General features: G+C 46.3%; 1 protein-coding gene across 1 annotated transcript in view; it reads right to left on the reverse strand.

The window, feature by feature from the left end:
- Nucleotides 1-16,537, reverse strand: part of XPO6 (exportin 6) — a 54,321-nt gene that overhangs the window by 7,728 nt on the left and 30,056 nt on the right. The window contains 11 exon segments of the mRNA XM_015819187.1: nucleotides 113-160; nucleotides 349-391; nucleotides 393-507; nucleotides 1,598-1,753; nucleotides 4,828-5,017; nucleotides 6,505-6,651; nucleotides 8,275-8,419; nucleotides 9,362-9,454; nucleotides 10,629-10,788; nucleotides 12,790-12,859; nucleotides 14,865-14,957. Of these exon segments, the coding sequence (XP_015674673.1) occupies nucleotides 113-160; nucleotides 349-391; nucleotides 393-507; nucleotides 1,598-1,753; nucleotides 4,828-5,017; nucleotides 6,505-6,651; nucleotides 8,275-8,419; nucleotides 9,362-9,454; nucleotides 10,629-10,788; nucleotides 12,790-12,859; nucleotides 14,865-14,957 (1,260 nt within the window).

A 16,537-nucleotide genomic window follows, 5' to 3' on the forward strand; every position in this document is an offset into this window, starting at 1 on the left:
TGGGGGGAGGCAAGTGCCGCCTCTGGCATGCGTGCCATAGGTTCGCCACCACTGGACTAGAACTCTCCGTTTCCTGGTAATTGGCCCAAAGTCACTCAGCTGGCTTTCGTGCGTTACCTGGTTCCGAGGCCAGCACTTTTGCCACTAATCCAAATTGGTGCTCAGTGATATTTTAGTTCTATGCCCAGGGCAATACTTATGAATGGGATGACCCTCAATCTGGAGGGATCACTGCTGCACCCCTTCCCATCCCAATTTCCCACCAGTTCAGTTACTAGGTCCTTGACAGATGAACAGACACCTGCCTTTCTAGCAGCAAAATCTTCCCTATAACTACTCAAGGTGAACATGACAACCAGTGGACGCTTCTTGGGTTTCCGCGGAGGCATTACCTGGTAAACATGTTGAGGAATGTTTGTATCACCTGCTCGGTGAAAGGCACCCCCATCTGCACCCTCAGACTCTGGAACAGGGTCAGGAAGAAGCTTAGCATTTTGTCTGTTACATCTGACAAACAGAAAAAGAGGCAAGAAGAAACAAGGATCAGAGGAATGAAAGCTGCTCTTCTTCCCCAGTGAGTTTTTCCAGTGTGTATCCCACTTCAGATAGACAAGGCCACGGACACTAAGACATTAACTCATCTCTTCCTGTAAGGATCTGAAGTGGAGTGGTTGATGACAGGCCTCTCCAAAGCACTAGAAGTACTAAAAAGATAACAACAACAGCCCAAAGCCAAATTTAACCTCTTTGTGTCAAGGCAACAGCTTGGAATGGTTTCTGTTAAATTCTAGTGCGGGGTGTGTGTCCAACATGGGCAACTTTTAAGACGTATGGACCCAGCCAGGAATTGAAATCCAGAAACTACAGTTGAGCTATCCAGCAGTGACATTCCACTGAATGGCAACTGAGTTTTTAATTAATTGTGTTTTAATTATTATTTTTATATTTGATTTATTTTGATTTCATTTTTTTAAAATTTTTGTCAGATGATGGGCGGGGAAGACGGAAGGTGGATATCCTTCAAAAAGCAGGTCCGTGACTGAAGCGGGGCCCGATTTATTAAACACAGGACTGAAGAATGATCAGATTAACATGAAGATTCAATAGAAATGACATCCAGTTTAATTTTTGCCCTGTTCTTGTCCTTCTTCTTTGGACCAAGGTATTGTCATGTGTCTGACTAATGAAACACTTCAAAGGATTTTCAGGCATGGTTTAACCAAAAAAAACCCCTTTATTAGCAGAGACGTGTCAGCACAGCATGATGGATGCCAAGATCTGAATTTCCCTTCCCTTTGCACATAACATTCCAGGCATTTCCCCTCCCCTATTTTGGGGGTCATGATTCATATCTTCCAATTAACTTGGAGGTCAAAGATTCACTTCCCGAGTGCAGTCCTATCTTTCTCCTCCCCCCCCCATCATCTGAATTAACTCTAAAAATACCAGGCAGTTCTGTATATTTTGTCAAAGCAAGAATATTCAATATTAGCAGCGTTGACAGGTATTCTGTATGATCCAAGATGGTGGTCCTGCTTTAATTTGAGACGGACATATTAAGTTGGATGGGCTGGGGGAAGCTGATGTGGGTGGATACCTGACTGATGAATGAAAGCTGGGAAGAGGGCAAGGGACACCTGGACGGACTCCTGCAGTGACTGGTAGCAGATCTGGCGAGACTTGGTGGCTTCCCCGGAGACGCTCTCCACAATATCTTCCAGGACGCTCAGAGTCTGGTGGATGAGGACTTTTGCTGCAAGATCAAGAGTAAACATGGAAACCATCACCCCACAGCAGCGTCAGCAACTACATTCAGAAGGGAAAGTAGGCAGTGGGTCGCCCTTCCCCAGCTGGACCTTCCACAAGAGTTGAGTTCCCTGGGAAAGGCATAAAGACTTCCAGGAACTCCATCCAGAAATGGGCTTCTCTTGCAGCGCCACACAAATCACGGGATCGGAAATCCTTGACTTACGACCAGTTGCTTAACAACGGTTTGACGTTCCAATGGACCTCTCTGGGGGGGGGGGTACAAGTAGTCCTTGATTCACAACCATTTATTTAGTGACTGACTGTTCAAAGTTACGACGGCACTGGAAAAAGGGACTTATGATCATTTTTCACATCTGCACCGCCTCCAGGGTCAGGCGATTCAATTTGGAGGCTGGGCAACTGATTCACATTTATGACGGTCGCAGTGTCCCCTGGGGTTACGTGATCCCCTTTTGCGACTTTCTGACGAGCAAATTCCATGGAGGCAGCCCGATTCACTTCACAACCGGGTTGCTGACAACTGCAGCGATTCACTTAACAACTGTGACAAGAAAGGTCGTAAAGTGGGGCAAAACCCACTTAATGACTGTCTCTCTTAGCAACATAAATCTAGGGCTCTCAATTGTGGCTGTAAGTCGAGGACTACCTGTAGAACAGGCAGGGTCTTCTGAAAAGTAGTAGCTCTTTTCCTGCTGAGATTTTAATTTAACTTTAAACTTTAAACTTCAACTTTAATTTATGGAAGCGGCATGCCCCAGATTCCAGAAATTCAGGAAATATCATGGGAGACTGGGGAGGCGATATTTTCTTTGTGTACCAGAATAAATCTTCCTATCCACTACTGATCCTACTGTCTGAACATGTGATCAATGGCCACATAAAGGCAGGCACGTAGGTAATTTTTCTTGCGTTGTCCATTTCTAAATACCGGGGTGAACGAATTCCATAAATAGGTTAGTTTGCAAAAATGACACCCCTGGCAAAGCGTCTTTGCACAAGGGCGCAGGCCGTTTCTCAAAGGGCTTCATTTCAGACTGTTCCCCCGCGCGGCTTTTTACAAAATGCCCTCTTGCAAGGCCACAAACGGCAACCTCGAATTCTAAACACAAAACTCTTGTCTTGAGTCAGCCCGCTTCTGAAAGAGCTTCAGTTTTGCCCGTGTACAAGTTGTTACGGGGATTTTTGCACCGAATACAGTCCAAAACAAAACATTTTGCCCGCTACTAATTACTTACGATAGCTACCCTAAGCATCAGTGATGCTGGCTGCATGCAATTAGGTTCAAACCAGTTTTAATAAATGTAGTTATTTATAGCTCTCGTGTCAAGGCAAAACGTCTTGACAAAGCTGAGGCTAATACAGCTATTAGTATAAACATCACTTGCAAACGATATAACAAAAAATCCAATTTAAAAGCTTTCCAATCCTTTTTCCTTTTTCTAACAGGCTTTAAGTTGTTTTAATACTCTTACCTCATCCCCAAACATTCTCTTTTTATCTGAAAATGGATAGCATTTCTCAAAATCTCAGGGAAAAAAACCAAAACCCCCACAGCCTGTTCAAGTTTTCAAAGAAAGCTTGGGAACATGAGCTGTTGGGACAAGTTCCTTGAGGATCAAAAACAGGAATTTTTAAGCTAAACAAAAAGTATATTTGCATGATGTCTGCCAACTTCTGGTCCTGCCAGCGGCTTCTGGGGAAAATGCTTAATCTCTTTCTGAGCGAAGGCACCATGGGTGCTTCACGTTGCTTTGTTTTTTTAAAAAATCATCTACTGAGTTCCACTGGAACAAAGGATTTATCTGGAACCTTGATACTGCGTCACCATCATCATTCATCATCACCTCCTCCTTCTTCTAGATTGCACCATCAGTGTCTAAAAACCTCACACATTTCTCGTGCAAGCTCCAGAATACCTACCAAGGTGGAGGGGTGCCACCTATAGCAGTGATGGCGAACCTTTTAGAGACTGAGTGCCCAAACTGCAACCCAAAACCCACTTATGCATTGCCGAGTGCCAGGTGGGTGTGGCCCATTTGGGTGGGTGTGGCCCATTGGGTGGGTGTGGCTGCAGTGGTAACGGCCGACTGGGTGGGACTAAAAAGTTCAATCAATCAATTCCAACTTTGCAAGATCTTTTTTTTTCCCACAAAAAGTTGAAATTGACTGATTGAACCTTTTTTTTTTTTTGCACATGGCAGCGGAGGCCTAAAGCGAAAAGGTTTTATAAAACCCAGCTGAAGACCTAGGACTGGGGCGACGGCGCGCGTGCCCACAGAGAGGGCTCTGAGTGCCGCCTCTGGCACCCGTGCCATAGGTTCGCCACCACTGACCTATAGAATGTAGCTTCTAGTTTAAATCTGGGCTGGATTTTTTTTGCTTGAAAAGCTGAATACAGAATAACAGAGTTAGAAGGGATACTGGAGGTCTTCTAGTCCAGCCCCCTGCTCAAGCAGAAAACCCTATGCTACCCCTGACAAATAGCTGTCCATTTTTTTCTTAAAAGCTTCCAGTGATGGAGCATCCACAACTTCTGGAGGCAAGCCGTTCCACTGATTAATTGTTCTAAGTGTCAGGAAATTTCTCCTTAGTTCTAGGTTACTTCTCTCCTTGGTTAGTTTCCACCTGTTACTTCTTGTCCTGCCTTAGGGTGCTTTGGAGAATAGCTTGACTCCCTCTTCTTTGGGGCAGCCCCTCAAATATTGGGGCACTGCTATCACGTTATCCACAGTCGTTCTTTTCATTTAACTAGACATTAAACTAGATTTTAGTTCTGAGTTCTTAATTCTGAGGAAAAGCCTTGCTTTTTCTTGGGATAACCTAAGGAAAATGCTCCCTTAACAGGAATTCAGAGACCCCAGTAAGGAAGAAACGAAGATCAATAATACTTCCAAAAACACAGCCTAAAAAAAGAGAGGCCTGCTGCAACACACTGCCAGGAATTCAGTAGCCATTTTCAGCCAGCTACCTAAACAGGGGCATAAACGATGCTCTCAAAAGCCACCCCTAAACACGTGGCTAGTCCCCAATGTCTGCTGAAAGTCTGGGGCAACTTACTATTGTCCTGCTGGTTTTTCCTCTGGGGTAAGATGGCACTGGATTTCAGGCTGCGGTAATCCCTGGTGAGGGCCGAGATGAGGCTGGCATGGTTAGTTGAACGAATGGCCCACTGCTGTTCAGCTTCCGGGAGGTTTGGCCACGGGAGGAGCAGAATGTTTGACAGCGACCTGCACAAGAGGATCTGGGCCTGCAGAGAGGAAGATGGACCAAGCTGAAGGCTAGAGAGAGGAAGAAGCAAGGCTGTGCAGCCAGGAGCTGCTCTCCGACCCTGGCATTGCAGAATACAGAATAACAGAGTTGGAAGGGACCTTGGAGGTCTTCTAGTCCAACCCCTTACTCAAGCAGGAGGCTACGGTGTTCCAGAGGAAATGGCTGTCCAATCTCTCCCTCGGGTTTTGTTTCAGGAACAAGAGCGAAACCACTTGTGTTTCAAACTGACCCCAGAATGCCTGCCCATCTAATCAGCTTCTTCAATAAACACAACGAGTAAAATAAAACTACTGATCACCACATTTGTTTGTTGATTTCTGCTATTTCTCTGTCTTGGTGATTCTCAACCTGGGCAGCTGGATTCAACTCCAACCAGCATTCCTGCCAATTTAACTCTGTTGTTACTTGCCAGCCTTACCGCGTAGACCGGACTAGGAAGTCAATTTCACAGGAAAGCTAAATCCGCTTTTATTGAGATGGGCCATCAGGAGAGAGAATCTCGCAAGTCTGCTTGTGTTGGATCTACGCAACCCCTTATGTTCCAGTGAATTAGGGAGGGGTCAGTGTGTTTCAGCCCCTTTTGCCTAGGCAAGGGCTTCTGCACATCTCCATCAAGGGCGCCTTCCTCAGTTTACCTGCTTCCTCCCAGGCAAGATGGAGTGGAAGGTGGCACAGGTTCACAGGAAGGAGGGGGGGGGTCTTTCCCAAGGGGCAAAAAAGAGGCAGCTCAGAATGGAAGCCTTGGGGTGCAGGAAGAGAAGCAGGGCTGGCCCTCCCTAACCTTCCACAGGGTGTATCTAGTAGTGATCAGATTTGTGCTTTAATCTGGCAAGATCTTGTTTCGGGAACAAGATAAGATAAAAGATAACCTTTATTGTCATTTTTTTTTTACTGTGGGCACAACGGCACACATCCAAAATGACATTTAGTTGCCCGCTCTCGAAGTGAAACACATACATGACACACACCTAAACATACTATGTACAACATACTGTATGTATAGACCCACACCCCTACCTATAGGTAGCAAATAAATATTAAACACTGTCCATCTTGAATACATAACGGAAGGAGGAAACTTGAGAGTTCACAAGGTTGATGCTGTATGGAATGAAACTATGGATGAATCTGGATGTTCTGCTACGGATACCACGGAGCTCCCTCCTCCCAGAAGGTAACAAGGAAAACAGGTTGTGAAGAGGATGTGTGGTGTCCCAGATAATCTTATGGACCCTGCTCAACCAGCACTTCTGTGCTATGTCCTGGATGGGAGGGAGGAAACTGCCAATGATCTTTTCGGCCATTCTCACCACTCTCTGCACCGCCTTCCTGTCTGAAGCAGGGATGCTTCCAAACCAGACTGTGATGCTGAAAGTACTGGCGTTTTAAACTGACCCAGAATGCCTGGCCATCTAACCAGGATGCCTGAGCTTGGTTCCCCCCCCCAAAAAAAGTCGTCCTTACCTTATCCGAAAGCCGCTGAGCAGAGCTGTCGGTCATCCTGTTGAACATTTTCTGCACGGTTGGGACTCTAATGAGAAACACGGGCCGCACGGTGGTGGCCAAGGAGACGAGCAGATGGCAGGCCGACAAGAGCAGCTTCTCCTGTACCTGGAGGCAGGGCAGGGCGGGAGGAGAACGATGGGAGGAGAGAGGGAAGGGAGATTTAAAACGAGAGACCTCAGTTTCTGCTGGGGATGGGGAAATAAATAAATGAAAGGCTTTATTTAAGGTCAGGAAATGGACAGCTGTTTGAGAGGTCAGATGTTTACAGAAAAGCTGCAAAAGAAACACCGGCCCCTGGGAACCACTAAACTCAGCTTAGCCAAGTCCCGCTTCTCTGCAACGTCCTCTGAGGCGGCAGGAGAGGAACATCTAGAAGAATTTGCCTCCAGAAGCGGTGAATGCTCCAACACTGGAAGTTTTTTAAGAAGAGGCTGGACAGCCATTTGTCTGAAATAGTGTAGGGTTCCCTGCCTGAGCAGGGGGTTGGACTAGATGACCTCCAAGGTCCCTTCCAACTTTATTATTATTATTATTATTATTATTATTATTATTATTATTATTATAATAATATTTCATTCAGCACAGCACTCGGAAAGATGGGCTGGGTCTCCATCTTTAATAACAACAACAATAACAATAGTAATAATAAAGTTGGAAGGGACCTTGGAGGTCATCAAGTCCAACCTCAGGCAGGAAACCCTATACCATTTCGGACAAATGGCTGTCCAGTCTCTTCTTAAAAACTTCCAGTGTTGGCGCATTCACCACTTCTGGAGGCAGGTTGTTCCACTGGTTAATTGTTCTGTCAGGAAGTTTCTCCTTAGTTCTAGGTTGCTTCTCTCTTTGGTTAGTTTCCACTCGTTGCTTCTTGTCCTGCCTTCAGGCGCTTTGGAGAATGGCTTGACTCCCTCTTTTTTGGGGCAGCCCCTGAGATACTGGAAGGCTGCTATCATGTCCCCCCTCGTCCTTCTCTTCATTAAACTAGACATACCCAATTCCAGCAACCTTTCCTTATATGTTTCAGCCTCCAGTCCCCTAATCATCTTTGTTGCTCTTCTCTGTACTCTTTCTAGGGTCTCAGCATCTTTTTTACATCGCGGTGACCAAAACTGGATGCAGTATTCCAAGTGTGGCCTTACCAAGGCATTGTAAAGTGGCATTAACACTTCGCGTGATCTTGATTCTATCCCTCTGTTAATGCAGCCCAGCACTGTATTGGCTTTTTTGGCAGCTGCAGCACACTGCTGGCTCATATTTAAATGATTGCCCACTAGGACTCCGAGATCCCTCTCACAGTTACTACTATTGAGCAAGGTATCCATGTTTCTGCCGATTGTGGATTTTAGGAGCAGCAATCTAGTATCTCCAGAAGTCAAGATTTGGGGGGGAGGGGGGAGAGGAGCAGTTAACTTCCCTTTCCCCCTCGTAAGACAGACCTGAACTGAAAAAAAAACTCGAGGATCTCCAAGAAGACCGAAATCAATCAGTTCTCTAAAATACAAAGGACCGGGCAGAGGAGAAGCAGGAATTCAGTAAAACATCTGCCTCTGTTCTGGATTGGGATGGTGAGTTCTCTGCCATTCACCTTCCCCCTCCCCAGCCCCCCAACCAAAAAAGAAGTTTAGCAAAGTTGAAAATGGAGCTCTGGAGCAAGAGAAGGGATCTGTCAACAGATAAAAGCAACGCCTGGCCGTAGGAGGAGAAAACGGAAAGCTGGGCAGAAGATACCTTAGAACTGATCAACGGAGCAATCGCTTCCAAAGCAGTGGAGACCAAGGAGACAAACTGGGTCAGGTTCTGCTGATGAACCTCGCCGTAGAACTGGGCCAGCCAGTGGCAATAAGCCTGCAGGGCTGCCAGGGATTGTGCGTGTCTGGAAAGAGAAGGGACCTTAACGTTAAAAAGGAAGGAGAACGCTCGGGGAGGGATGTGTGCCATAAGGCAATCTTTCTCAATTTTATGACCGGTGGACTTCCAACTCCCAGATCTCCCCAGCCAGCCATGGGAGAATTCTGGAATTCTGGGAGTTGAAGTCCACCGGTCTTCAAGTTGCCAAGGCTGAGAAAGACTGCCATTAAGGCAACGCCTGGAGACTTTGGAAGGATGGCTGGGCCCAAGCTGGGCCTGTGCCGTACGATTCTGTATTCATCACCAATGAACGTTATCTCAAATTATATGGATTGATTTTATTTCCCAGAGGTGAAAGGGAAAAAGATTAGGTCATCGTTAGTAAGAGTTAATGCACCCAAAGTATCCAGCGTTAGTACAACAGCATTAACAGCTTGTCTCGTGTCCTTTCGCAAATGGGATGAAGGGCAAAAGGGCTCAGGATACAGGAGTTTATTTGGCTGGGGTGAAATAAAGAATACTGAGGATAGCAGGAGATTAGCAGAGATGGTAGGGCTAAAGAAATCAGGGATCTTAAGCATCCCACCATATTTGGGGCCAGGGGTTTTCTGTCAAAGTCTACCAACAGATCGCTGATAAATGGGACGTGTGGGAGAAGGGAAGCCAGGAGGAACACTTCTGGGATCCATGAAGGCTATCAAAGCCTGAGACAATGACTTGGATCTTGAGAAATACCATCGGGAGAAGAATATCTGGAGGTGGCTGGGATAACTCAACCTGGTTGGGATAACTCAACCCCCTGTTGAGCCCACCTTATCCCAGAATAGGCTCTTGGTGTCTCTGAAAGCAATGCTCAAGGATGATCCACTCCAGAAGGACAACATTTACGGGGTTCAACAAAGGGCTTGGATTTTAGGAGAAGTGTTTGCAGTGCCTTTTAGTGTTGCGGTTTTCACATCATACTCACACATCAATAAGGTCAGGTTTTAGTACAGATGGCACCGCCGTTTCAATGTTATAGAGTTTAATCTGGGACCCATACAGAGTCACCTTGACCAACCTAGAAAAGCAGGTTAAGGGGGGAAAAGATTAGAGAACCTTTATTGTCATTTTTTTCCCCTCCCTGTGGGCACAACGGCACACATTAAAAATGAAACTGAGTTGCTTGCTCTCAAGTGTACACATACATAACCCACATTTAAAACACACTATACACAACATACTGTATGTTCTGCTACGGATACCACGGAGCCTCCACCCAGAAGGTGAGATACAATTTATTAATGAACAGGGTTTTTTTCCTGCTTGCTGTAATATAAAGTTGATCTCAAGCTTTGGATCTGTCTTGATACTGCCCAAAGCTATCCCCTTACAGCAGTGCTTCTCAACCTTGATAACTTTAACCTGGGTGGACTTCAACTCCCAGAATTCCCCAGCCAGCCAAGCTGGCTGGGGAATTCTGGGAGTTGAAGTCCACCCATTTTAAAGTTACCAAGGTTGAGAAACACCGCCCTACAGGGTTACAACTTTGCTGATTCTAATCATTTTAGTTTTTTTGAAAGAAGCCACCTCATAATTTCAGATGGTGCCTGGGATTCTGAGACTGGCTCACTGCGGTTCCTGTAACTGTGATTGTAATTACACAATTACACTGGAAGTTTTTAAGAAGAGACTGGGCAGCCATTTGTCTGAAATGGTGTAGGGTTTCCTGCCTGAGCAGAGGGTTGGACTAGATGACCTCCAAGGTCCCTTCCAACTTTATTATTATTACACGGTTGACTTAGCTTGTCAGAAGGTCCCAAAAGGGGATCACATGACCCCGGGACACTGCAATCGTCGTAATTATGAGACGGTTGCCAAGTGTTCTGAATTTTAATCACGCGACCACGGGGATGCTGCATGCAACGGTCGTAAGTGAAAAACGTTTATAAGTCGCTTTTTTCCCAGTGCCGTTGTAACTTTGAACGGCCACTAAACGAACTGTTGTAAGTTGAGGACTACTTGCACAACATCCCTCCCTTCTCCCCCTTACGATAACACACAGTTCAAAGGTCCTGCATGGTGGGGAAAAAAGAGAAGGGCTAAGATTGAAGTGTCTGTAGCCAACAGCAGCAGGGGCAGCAAATAGAAGAGAGGCTGGGGAATGCTGGGAATTTGAAGTCCACCCATCTTAAAGTGGCCGAGGTTGGGAAACAGGGCTTTAGGCAGTTTCATACACCTGGGGGAATACCTACCTCTCCACTATGGTATGAGCATCGCTGAACCTGGCTGCGAACATGTCCCCAGTGAAGTATTCCGCTAACCGTCCCACCGCCTGGAGTAAGGAGCTGAGGTCCCGCAAAGAGCAGTGCAAGCGCCGGCAGTCGTTCTCCGCAGTGATGTTCAGCCGGTGGCCTGGAGAGGCGGCCAAAATGCCTTGATGTAAAACCCCGGGGTTGGCTTGCCCCATTTAGGGAAATCTGCCAAAATGGTCCTTTGCTCCCCCATCCCCTAAGTCCAGGGGTGGGGCAACGCTGGCCCCTTTACGACCTGCGCACTTCAACTCCCAGAATGCCTGAGCTTAGCAGCGGCTCAGGAATTCTGGGAGTTGAAGTCCACAGATCGTAAAGGGGCCAGGGTTGCCCACCCCTGGCCCAGTCCCAGCTTTGCTCTTAATGGAACCGAAGGACTGAGCTCATCCACAACGATAACTCTGGAAGCATAGGATGCTCTCAGAGAAGAAATGTAATTATAATGTTCCCTCTGCAGGAAATGAAACAATGATTGGGATCAGATTGCAAGCATTTGGCTTTGGCTATCACAGCTCTGAACTGGAGGCCTTTTCGTGGCTGCAACTGAACAAAAGGATTCTCCTGAAAAGAATATTCCTGCTTTAATTCTCCTTCATTCTTGTTTGAAATTTTCCCTGAATTTTGATCACACGACCACGGGAATGCTGCAACAGTCCTTCAGTTTGAAAAATGGTCCTAAGTCATTTTTTTTCAGTGTCGTAACTTCAAACGGTCACTAACCAAATGGTTGTAAGTCCAGGACTACTTGTAAATGATTTCAAGGATACAGGGCTTTTTGGAACAAAGTTAGCGTGGACTTAGACAGTGCTGTGTACGTAAAGCCAATTTTTACACTGTCCTAATGCGTGTTCTTCCAAAACGTGCTTTTCAGTCCTCCCCTTTAAAACACCCCTGTCAATCAATGTCAAGCTACCACTTCACTTTGCACCTTCCTATGTCTCTGTAATGATTCTGGAAACTGTTCAAGAAATGGCTATTAGCTTAGGATGGAGATGGCAATAACAAAAACTTCAAAAGCTGATTTATTAGTGCCTGAACACAATGCCCTTTATCGAATAGAGCTAGGAATGGCTTCTCAAGTATAGCCCTGAGAAAGGGGTGTGCATTTGCCACAGCTACCAGTGGGGTAGGGAGAAGGGAGTGGGTAAAATGGCAAAAAGAGAAATAGGAAACAGGCGGATCCTACAGATTGTGGCCACTGACAAAAAGAGTCGTTAGGAATGGCACCGATATTCTGGCAAGGATGAATTACATGCAACCCTAGTAAGAAATTTTGCCCTCTCTCAAACCTGGGCAGATGGGTGTTGAATTCCCCATCACATTCTAACTGAGCTGTTCTTCTGTGTCAGCCCCCCGGTCCCTTTCCAGAGAGATGTGTTTTCAGCTCCTTTCAAATGATCTCAACGGAGATCTTTTCGCGTTAGTGCCCTGACTCTTAGGCTGGCAGAGATGGGTCCAATTTGGCCCACTACCCTTCTAGGGTGGATTTCTGCTCCTCTGCTCAACCTGGCCTCAAATACCAGGCAATTATAATCAGCTTGATCAGGTATATACTGCCTCTAAGGTCATCCAGTCACTTATCTTGGTCTTGATCATGGGGCCGCGAGCTACATGAGTATGTTGCAAAAATACAGGACTAGCCCTGGATGCACAACCGGCCACGTGGAAGGAGTTTTCTGGCTGACCAGCCCAGTTTGAAGCTTGGTAGGCGTGGACTTCATGTAGGGTGGAACCCTCTTTTGCTTAAAAGTTCATTCATCTTTTTTGTGTGAAAGATTGAAATCAGCGGTAGCCCACTTAATCTTATATTAATAGTGTAGTTATTTTAGCATTTTAGGCATATATATCACCACATAGCACTTTATGGCACTCTCTGGGTCGTTTACAATGTCAGCATGATTTGCATATTGCCCCCAACAATCTGGGTCCTCATTTTACCGACCTCGGAAGGACGGAAGGCTGAGTCCACCTTCAGCCGGTGAGGATTGAACTCTAGACTGCGGGCAGAGTTTGCCTGCCATAATGCACTTCAACCCCTGTGCCACCAGGGCTCTTAATATTAATTAATATTGGTCACATTTAAGGCATAGGAAGTTTATCTTACCTGTCCCCGAGGTGACAATGAACTGTTGGAGTCCCAGATACACATCCAGGTTTTCCTGGAGCACTGGAAACTAAAGGGAAAAGGAAGATATTACTACAAGAGCTGAATTAAAGTCGAAATGGATGACATCTCAAGCACAATGAATAATAAAAAAAAATATCAGAAATTAAGTTTGAAAGGTCAGCATAGCTGCATGGCATGGTTCCCAATCTGGCCTTCTCAGCCAGTGTCAAAACACCATTTCAATTGTCTAGTCATAAAAGAGCCAAGGTTGCCTACCCTTGGTATAGGGTCTCCTGCTTGAGTAGGGGGTTGGACCAGAAGACCTCCAAGGTCCCTTCCAATTCTTTTATTCTATAATTGATTCCTGCAGAAGGAGGCTGCTTCAGCCCAGGACAAAGGTCAACAGGATAGATTTGGCGTAAAAATGTGAATTAGAGACTCGTGGGTCAAAGCTCTAGAATGGACTCAAAGATTAGGACGGACATAATAGCCACCTTCTCTCTCTTAATAAAATAACACGAGGAAGTTACCCTTGTGTAGCAAATGGGAAAAGAAACAAAATCACACTGCAGAAGTAACCGAAAACAAACGTGGCCTGTTTCTTTTTCGTTCGACCACTCGAGATATTTGGAAATAAATGCCCTGCTACTCAACGGGATGTGACACGAGCCTGCAAAGACCCATCCGTCCACTAATACGAAGAAACACAGAGCGGCTTTCATTTCTGAAGCCGCTTTTATTGTCTACACGGTGGCTAATCACATGCTTCCAATGTTATTGGGACAGGGACATGAGATTCAAAAAGCTTTTTTTAAAACAAAAAAAACCCCAAGCATGCTGCAAAAAAACAAACCAACCATGTGAGCATATCGTGAATAAGGAAGGAGAACATTACAAACTGGTGATATCACTTCTAGTGCGGTAAGTAGTAAACCAGTAGGAACATTCGAGAGTTCTGCAGAGGCCTAGAAATGAAGCTGCTCTTATCTATTTGGGTTCCGAGATTAGAATTTCCCTCAAATCTTCTCTCTATAATAAAGTTTGCCAACTACTCTGGCTTGATTCTCACCACCTCATTTTAGGCACCAGATTTAACTTTTCAGCACAGGGAGGTGGGGAAAATAATTAAACTTCTAGCTAGACCGAGCGTTTCTCAACCTTGGGGACTTTTAAGAAGTGTGGGCTCGCCGTAGCTAGCTGGGGAATTCTGGGAATTGAAGTCCACCCGTCTTAAAAGTCCCCAAGGCTGAAAAATACTGAGTAAAATTAAACGAACTGGGAGAAAGCAATGAGCAATATTGTACTTAGGAGAGTGCTCAGGGCAAGGGCCAAATAGTGAGAGCCAGGGAAGGATTAACTAGGACAGTTATGGCGAACCTTTTAGAGACTGAGTGCCCAAACTGCAACCCAAAACCCACTTATGCAACATCGGGTGCCGGGTGGGTGTGGCCCATTGAGTAGGTGTGGCCCATTGGGTGGGTGTGGCTGTGGTGGTAACGGCAGACTGGGTGGGACTAAAAAGTTCAATCAATCAATTCCAACTTTGCAAGATTTTTTTTTCCTGCGAGAAGTTGAAATTGACTGATTGATTGAACCTTTTTTTTTTGCACACGGCGGCAGAGGCCTAAAGCGAAAAGGTTTTATAAAACTCAGCTGAAGGCCTAGCACTGGGGCGACGGCGCGCGTACCCACAGAGAGGGCTCTGAGTGCCGCCTCTGGCACCCGTGCCATAGGTTCGCCACCACTGAACTAGGATGTTAGCCTGTCCTATTTAACATAACTTCTTTTACCTACTCCTGTTTTCAAATAACCCCCTAAAGTTAACTCTTCCCCCAAATAGCGTAAACAGGACTTTCCAGGCTACACCCAAATGGCAGGCCAGGTCCTACCTCTGAAGCGTGAAACATGCTGGCTGAAGAATTCTGGGAAGTGAAGTCCACACCCTTTAAAGTTGCCAAGGTTGAGAAGCACTACTCTAGTGGGTCCTGCACAGAGCAGGGAACAGGACTAGATGACCTCTTAAGATCCCTCTCAACTCTTATTCTTTTAGGACATTCACTCTGTCCGCTTACCAGGGTGGAGAAGGCGTGAGATGGCAAAAGCTCCATAACTTTGGCCACAACCTCTAAGCTCTGAAGGAGATACCGCTGCCATTCGGTCTGTTGCTGTTCAGGGGGGGTAAAAACAAAGACATAATCAGCTATTTTTATTTCCTTCAAAGTTTAAGGCTCTTAACGCTAAACCTGGGATCTTATTGGAACAAGGGGGAGGAAGCCGTTATATTAGGAAGTCAAAACCGCTCCAAGGAGAAAGGTCCTAATCCAGTGGTGGCGAACCTATGGCACGGGTGCCAGAGGCGGCACTCAGAGCCCTCTCTGTGGGCACGCGCCCCGTCGCCCCAGTCCTAGGCCTTCAGCTGGGTTTTATAAAACCTTTTTGCTTTAGGCCTCTGCTGCCATGTGCAAAAAAAAAAAAAAAGTTCAATCAATCAATTTCAACTTCTCGTGGGGAAAAAAAAAGATCTCGCAAAGTTGGAATTGATTGATTTAACTTTTTAGTCCCACCCAGTCTGCCGTTACCACCGCAGCCACGCCCGACCCAATGGGCCACACCCACCCGCCACCCGACGATGCATAAGTGGGTTTTGGGTTGCAGTTTGGGCACTCGGTCTCTAAAAGGTTCGCCATCACTGGCCTAATCTGTCCGTGCTGGTTTCCAAATCACAGGAAATATTTTCAGCATGGTGGATGGTTTGAAAATGACGTTACTCGTCTATAATCTGAAATGGAAGATAAAATGGATAAAATAATCCATTTTATCTCATTTCCCTCAAGTACAACAGGAGTTAGATCCTTGGAGTTGGAGACTCTTTCACAAAATGTTATTTGCATTGTTCTCTATTGCATATATATATGTCATTGCCTTTATTCTGAGAATGGGTGTCCTCCTACACTTTTGGTCTCACAACATGGCAACCGTGAAAAAAAAGGATGATTCAAGGTCTCTTGATGAGCTCTATTGTCCGGGGGAATTTTGAATCCAGGCCTGTCCAAACCCAGCCTAACACCAGTTCAAAATCTAAACTTGCTTTAAAATCCCCTAATGCCGACTTTGTTTAGATCTGGTACTTAACCTGACATCCTCCAAATGAGGCATCCAGGTCCTGGTTGTCCCAAAGTTGCTTTTTCCAACGGCAACTGGACTTGCTTTGTTTTTCCTTGAAGTTGTTTCGCTTCTCATCCAAGAAGCTTCTTCAGTTCTTTAGTTCGACTGAAGAAGCTTCTTGGATGAGAAGCGAAACGTCTTCAAGGAAAAACAAAGCAAGTCCAGTTGCTGTTGGAAAAAGCACTTTTGGGCCGTCCTTTGAAAGCTGCAAATCGGATGCTGTCGGGAGGGAATGCTGGGAGACTTCGGCCTATAGCAGTGACGGCGAACCTTTTAGAGACCGAGTGCCCAAACTACAACCCAAAACCCACTTTTGCATCGTCGGGTGCCAGGCGGGCGTGGCCCACTGGGTGGGCCTGGCTGTGGTGGTCATGGCAGACTGGGTGAGAGTGGCCAAGGTGGGCGTGATCACCTCGATGTTGCTCATGGGGAGGGACGCCTGTGGGGGGTGGGCAGGGTTGGGAGAGATCCAGGGGGTCTCTGGCAGGTGGGGCAGTGGGCAGGAGGCTCGTCCTGCGGGATGAGGTGGGGCAAGGTGAGGCAGGGCAGGGGTGCCATTGTCACAGGGCAAGGCAAGGGA

This window comes from Protobothrops mucrosquamatus, unplaced genomic scaffold, assembly GCF_001527695.2.
Source record: "Protobothrops mucrosquamatus isolate PMUCROS unplaced genomic scaffold, P.Mucros_1.0 scaffold873, whole genome shotgun sequence".
NCBI lineage: Eukaryota > Metazoa > Chordata > Lepidosauria > Squamata > Viperidae > Protobothrops > Protobothrops mucrosquamatus.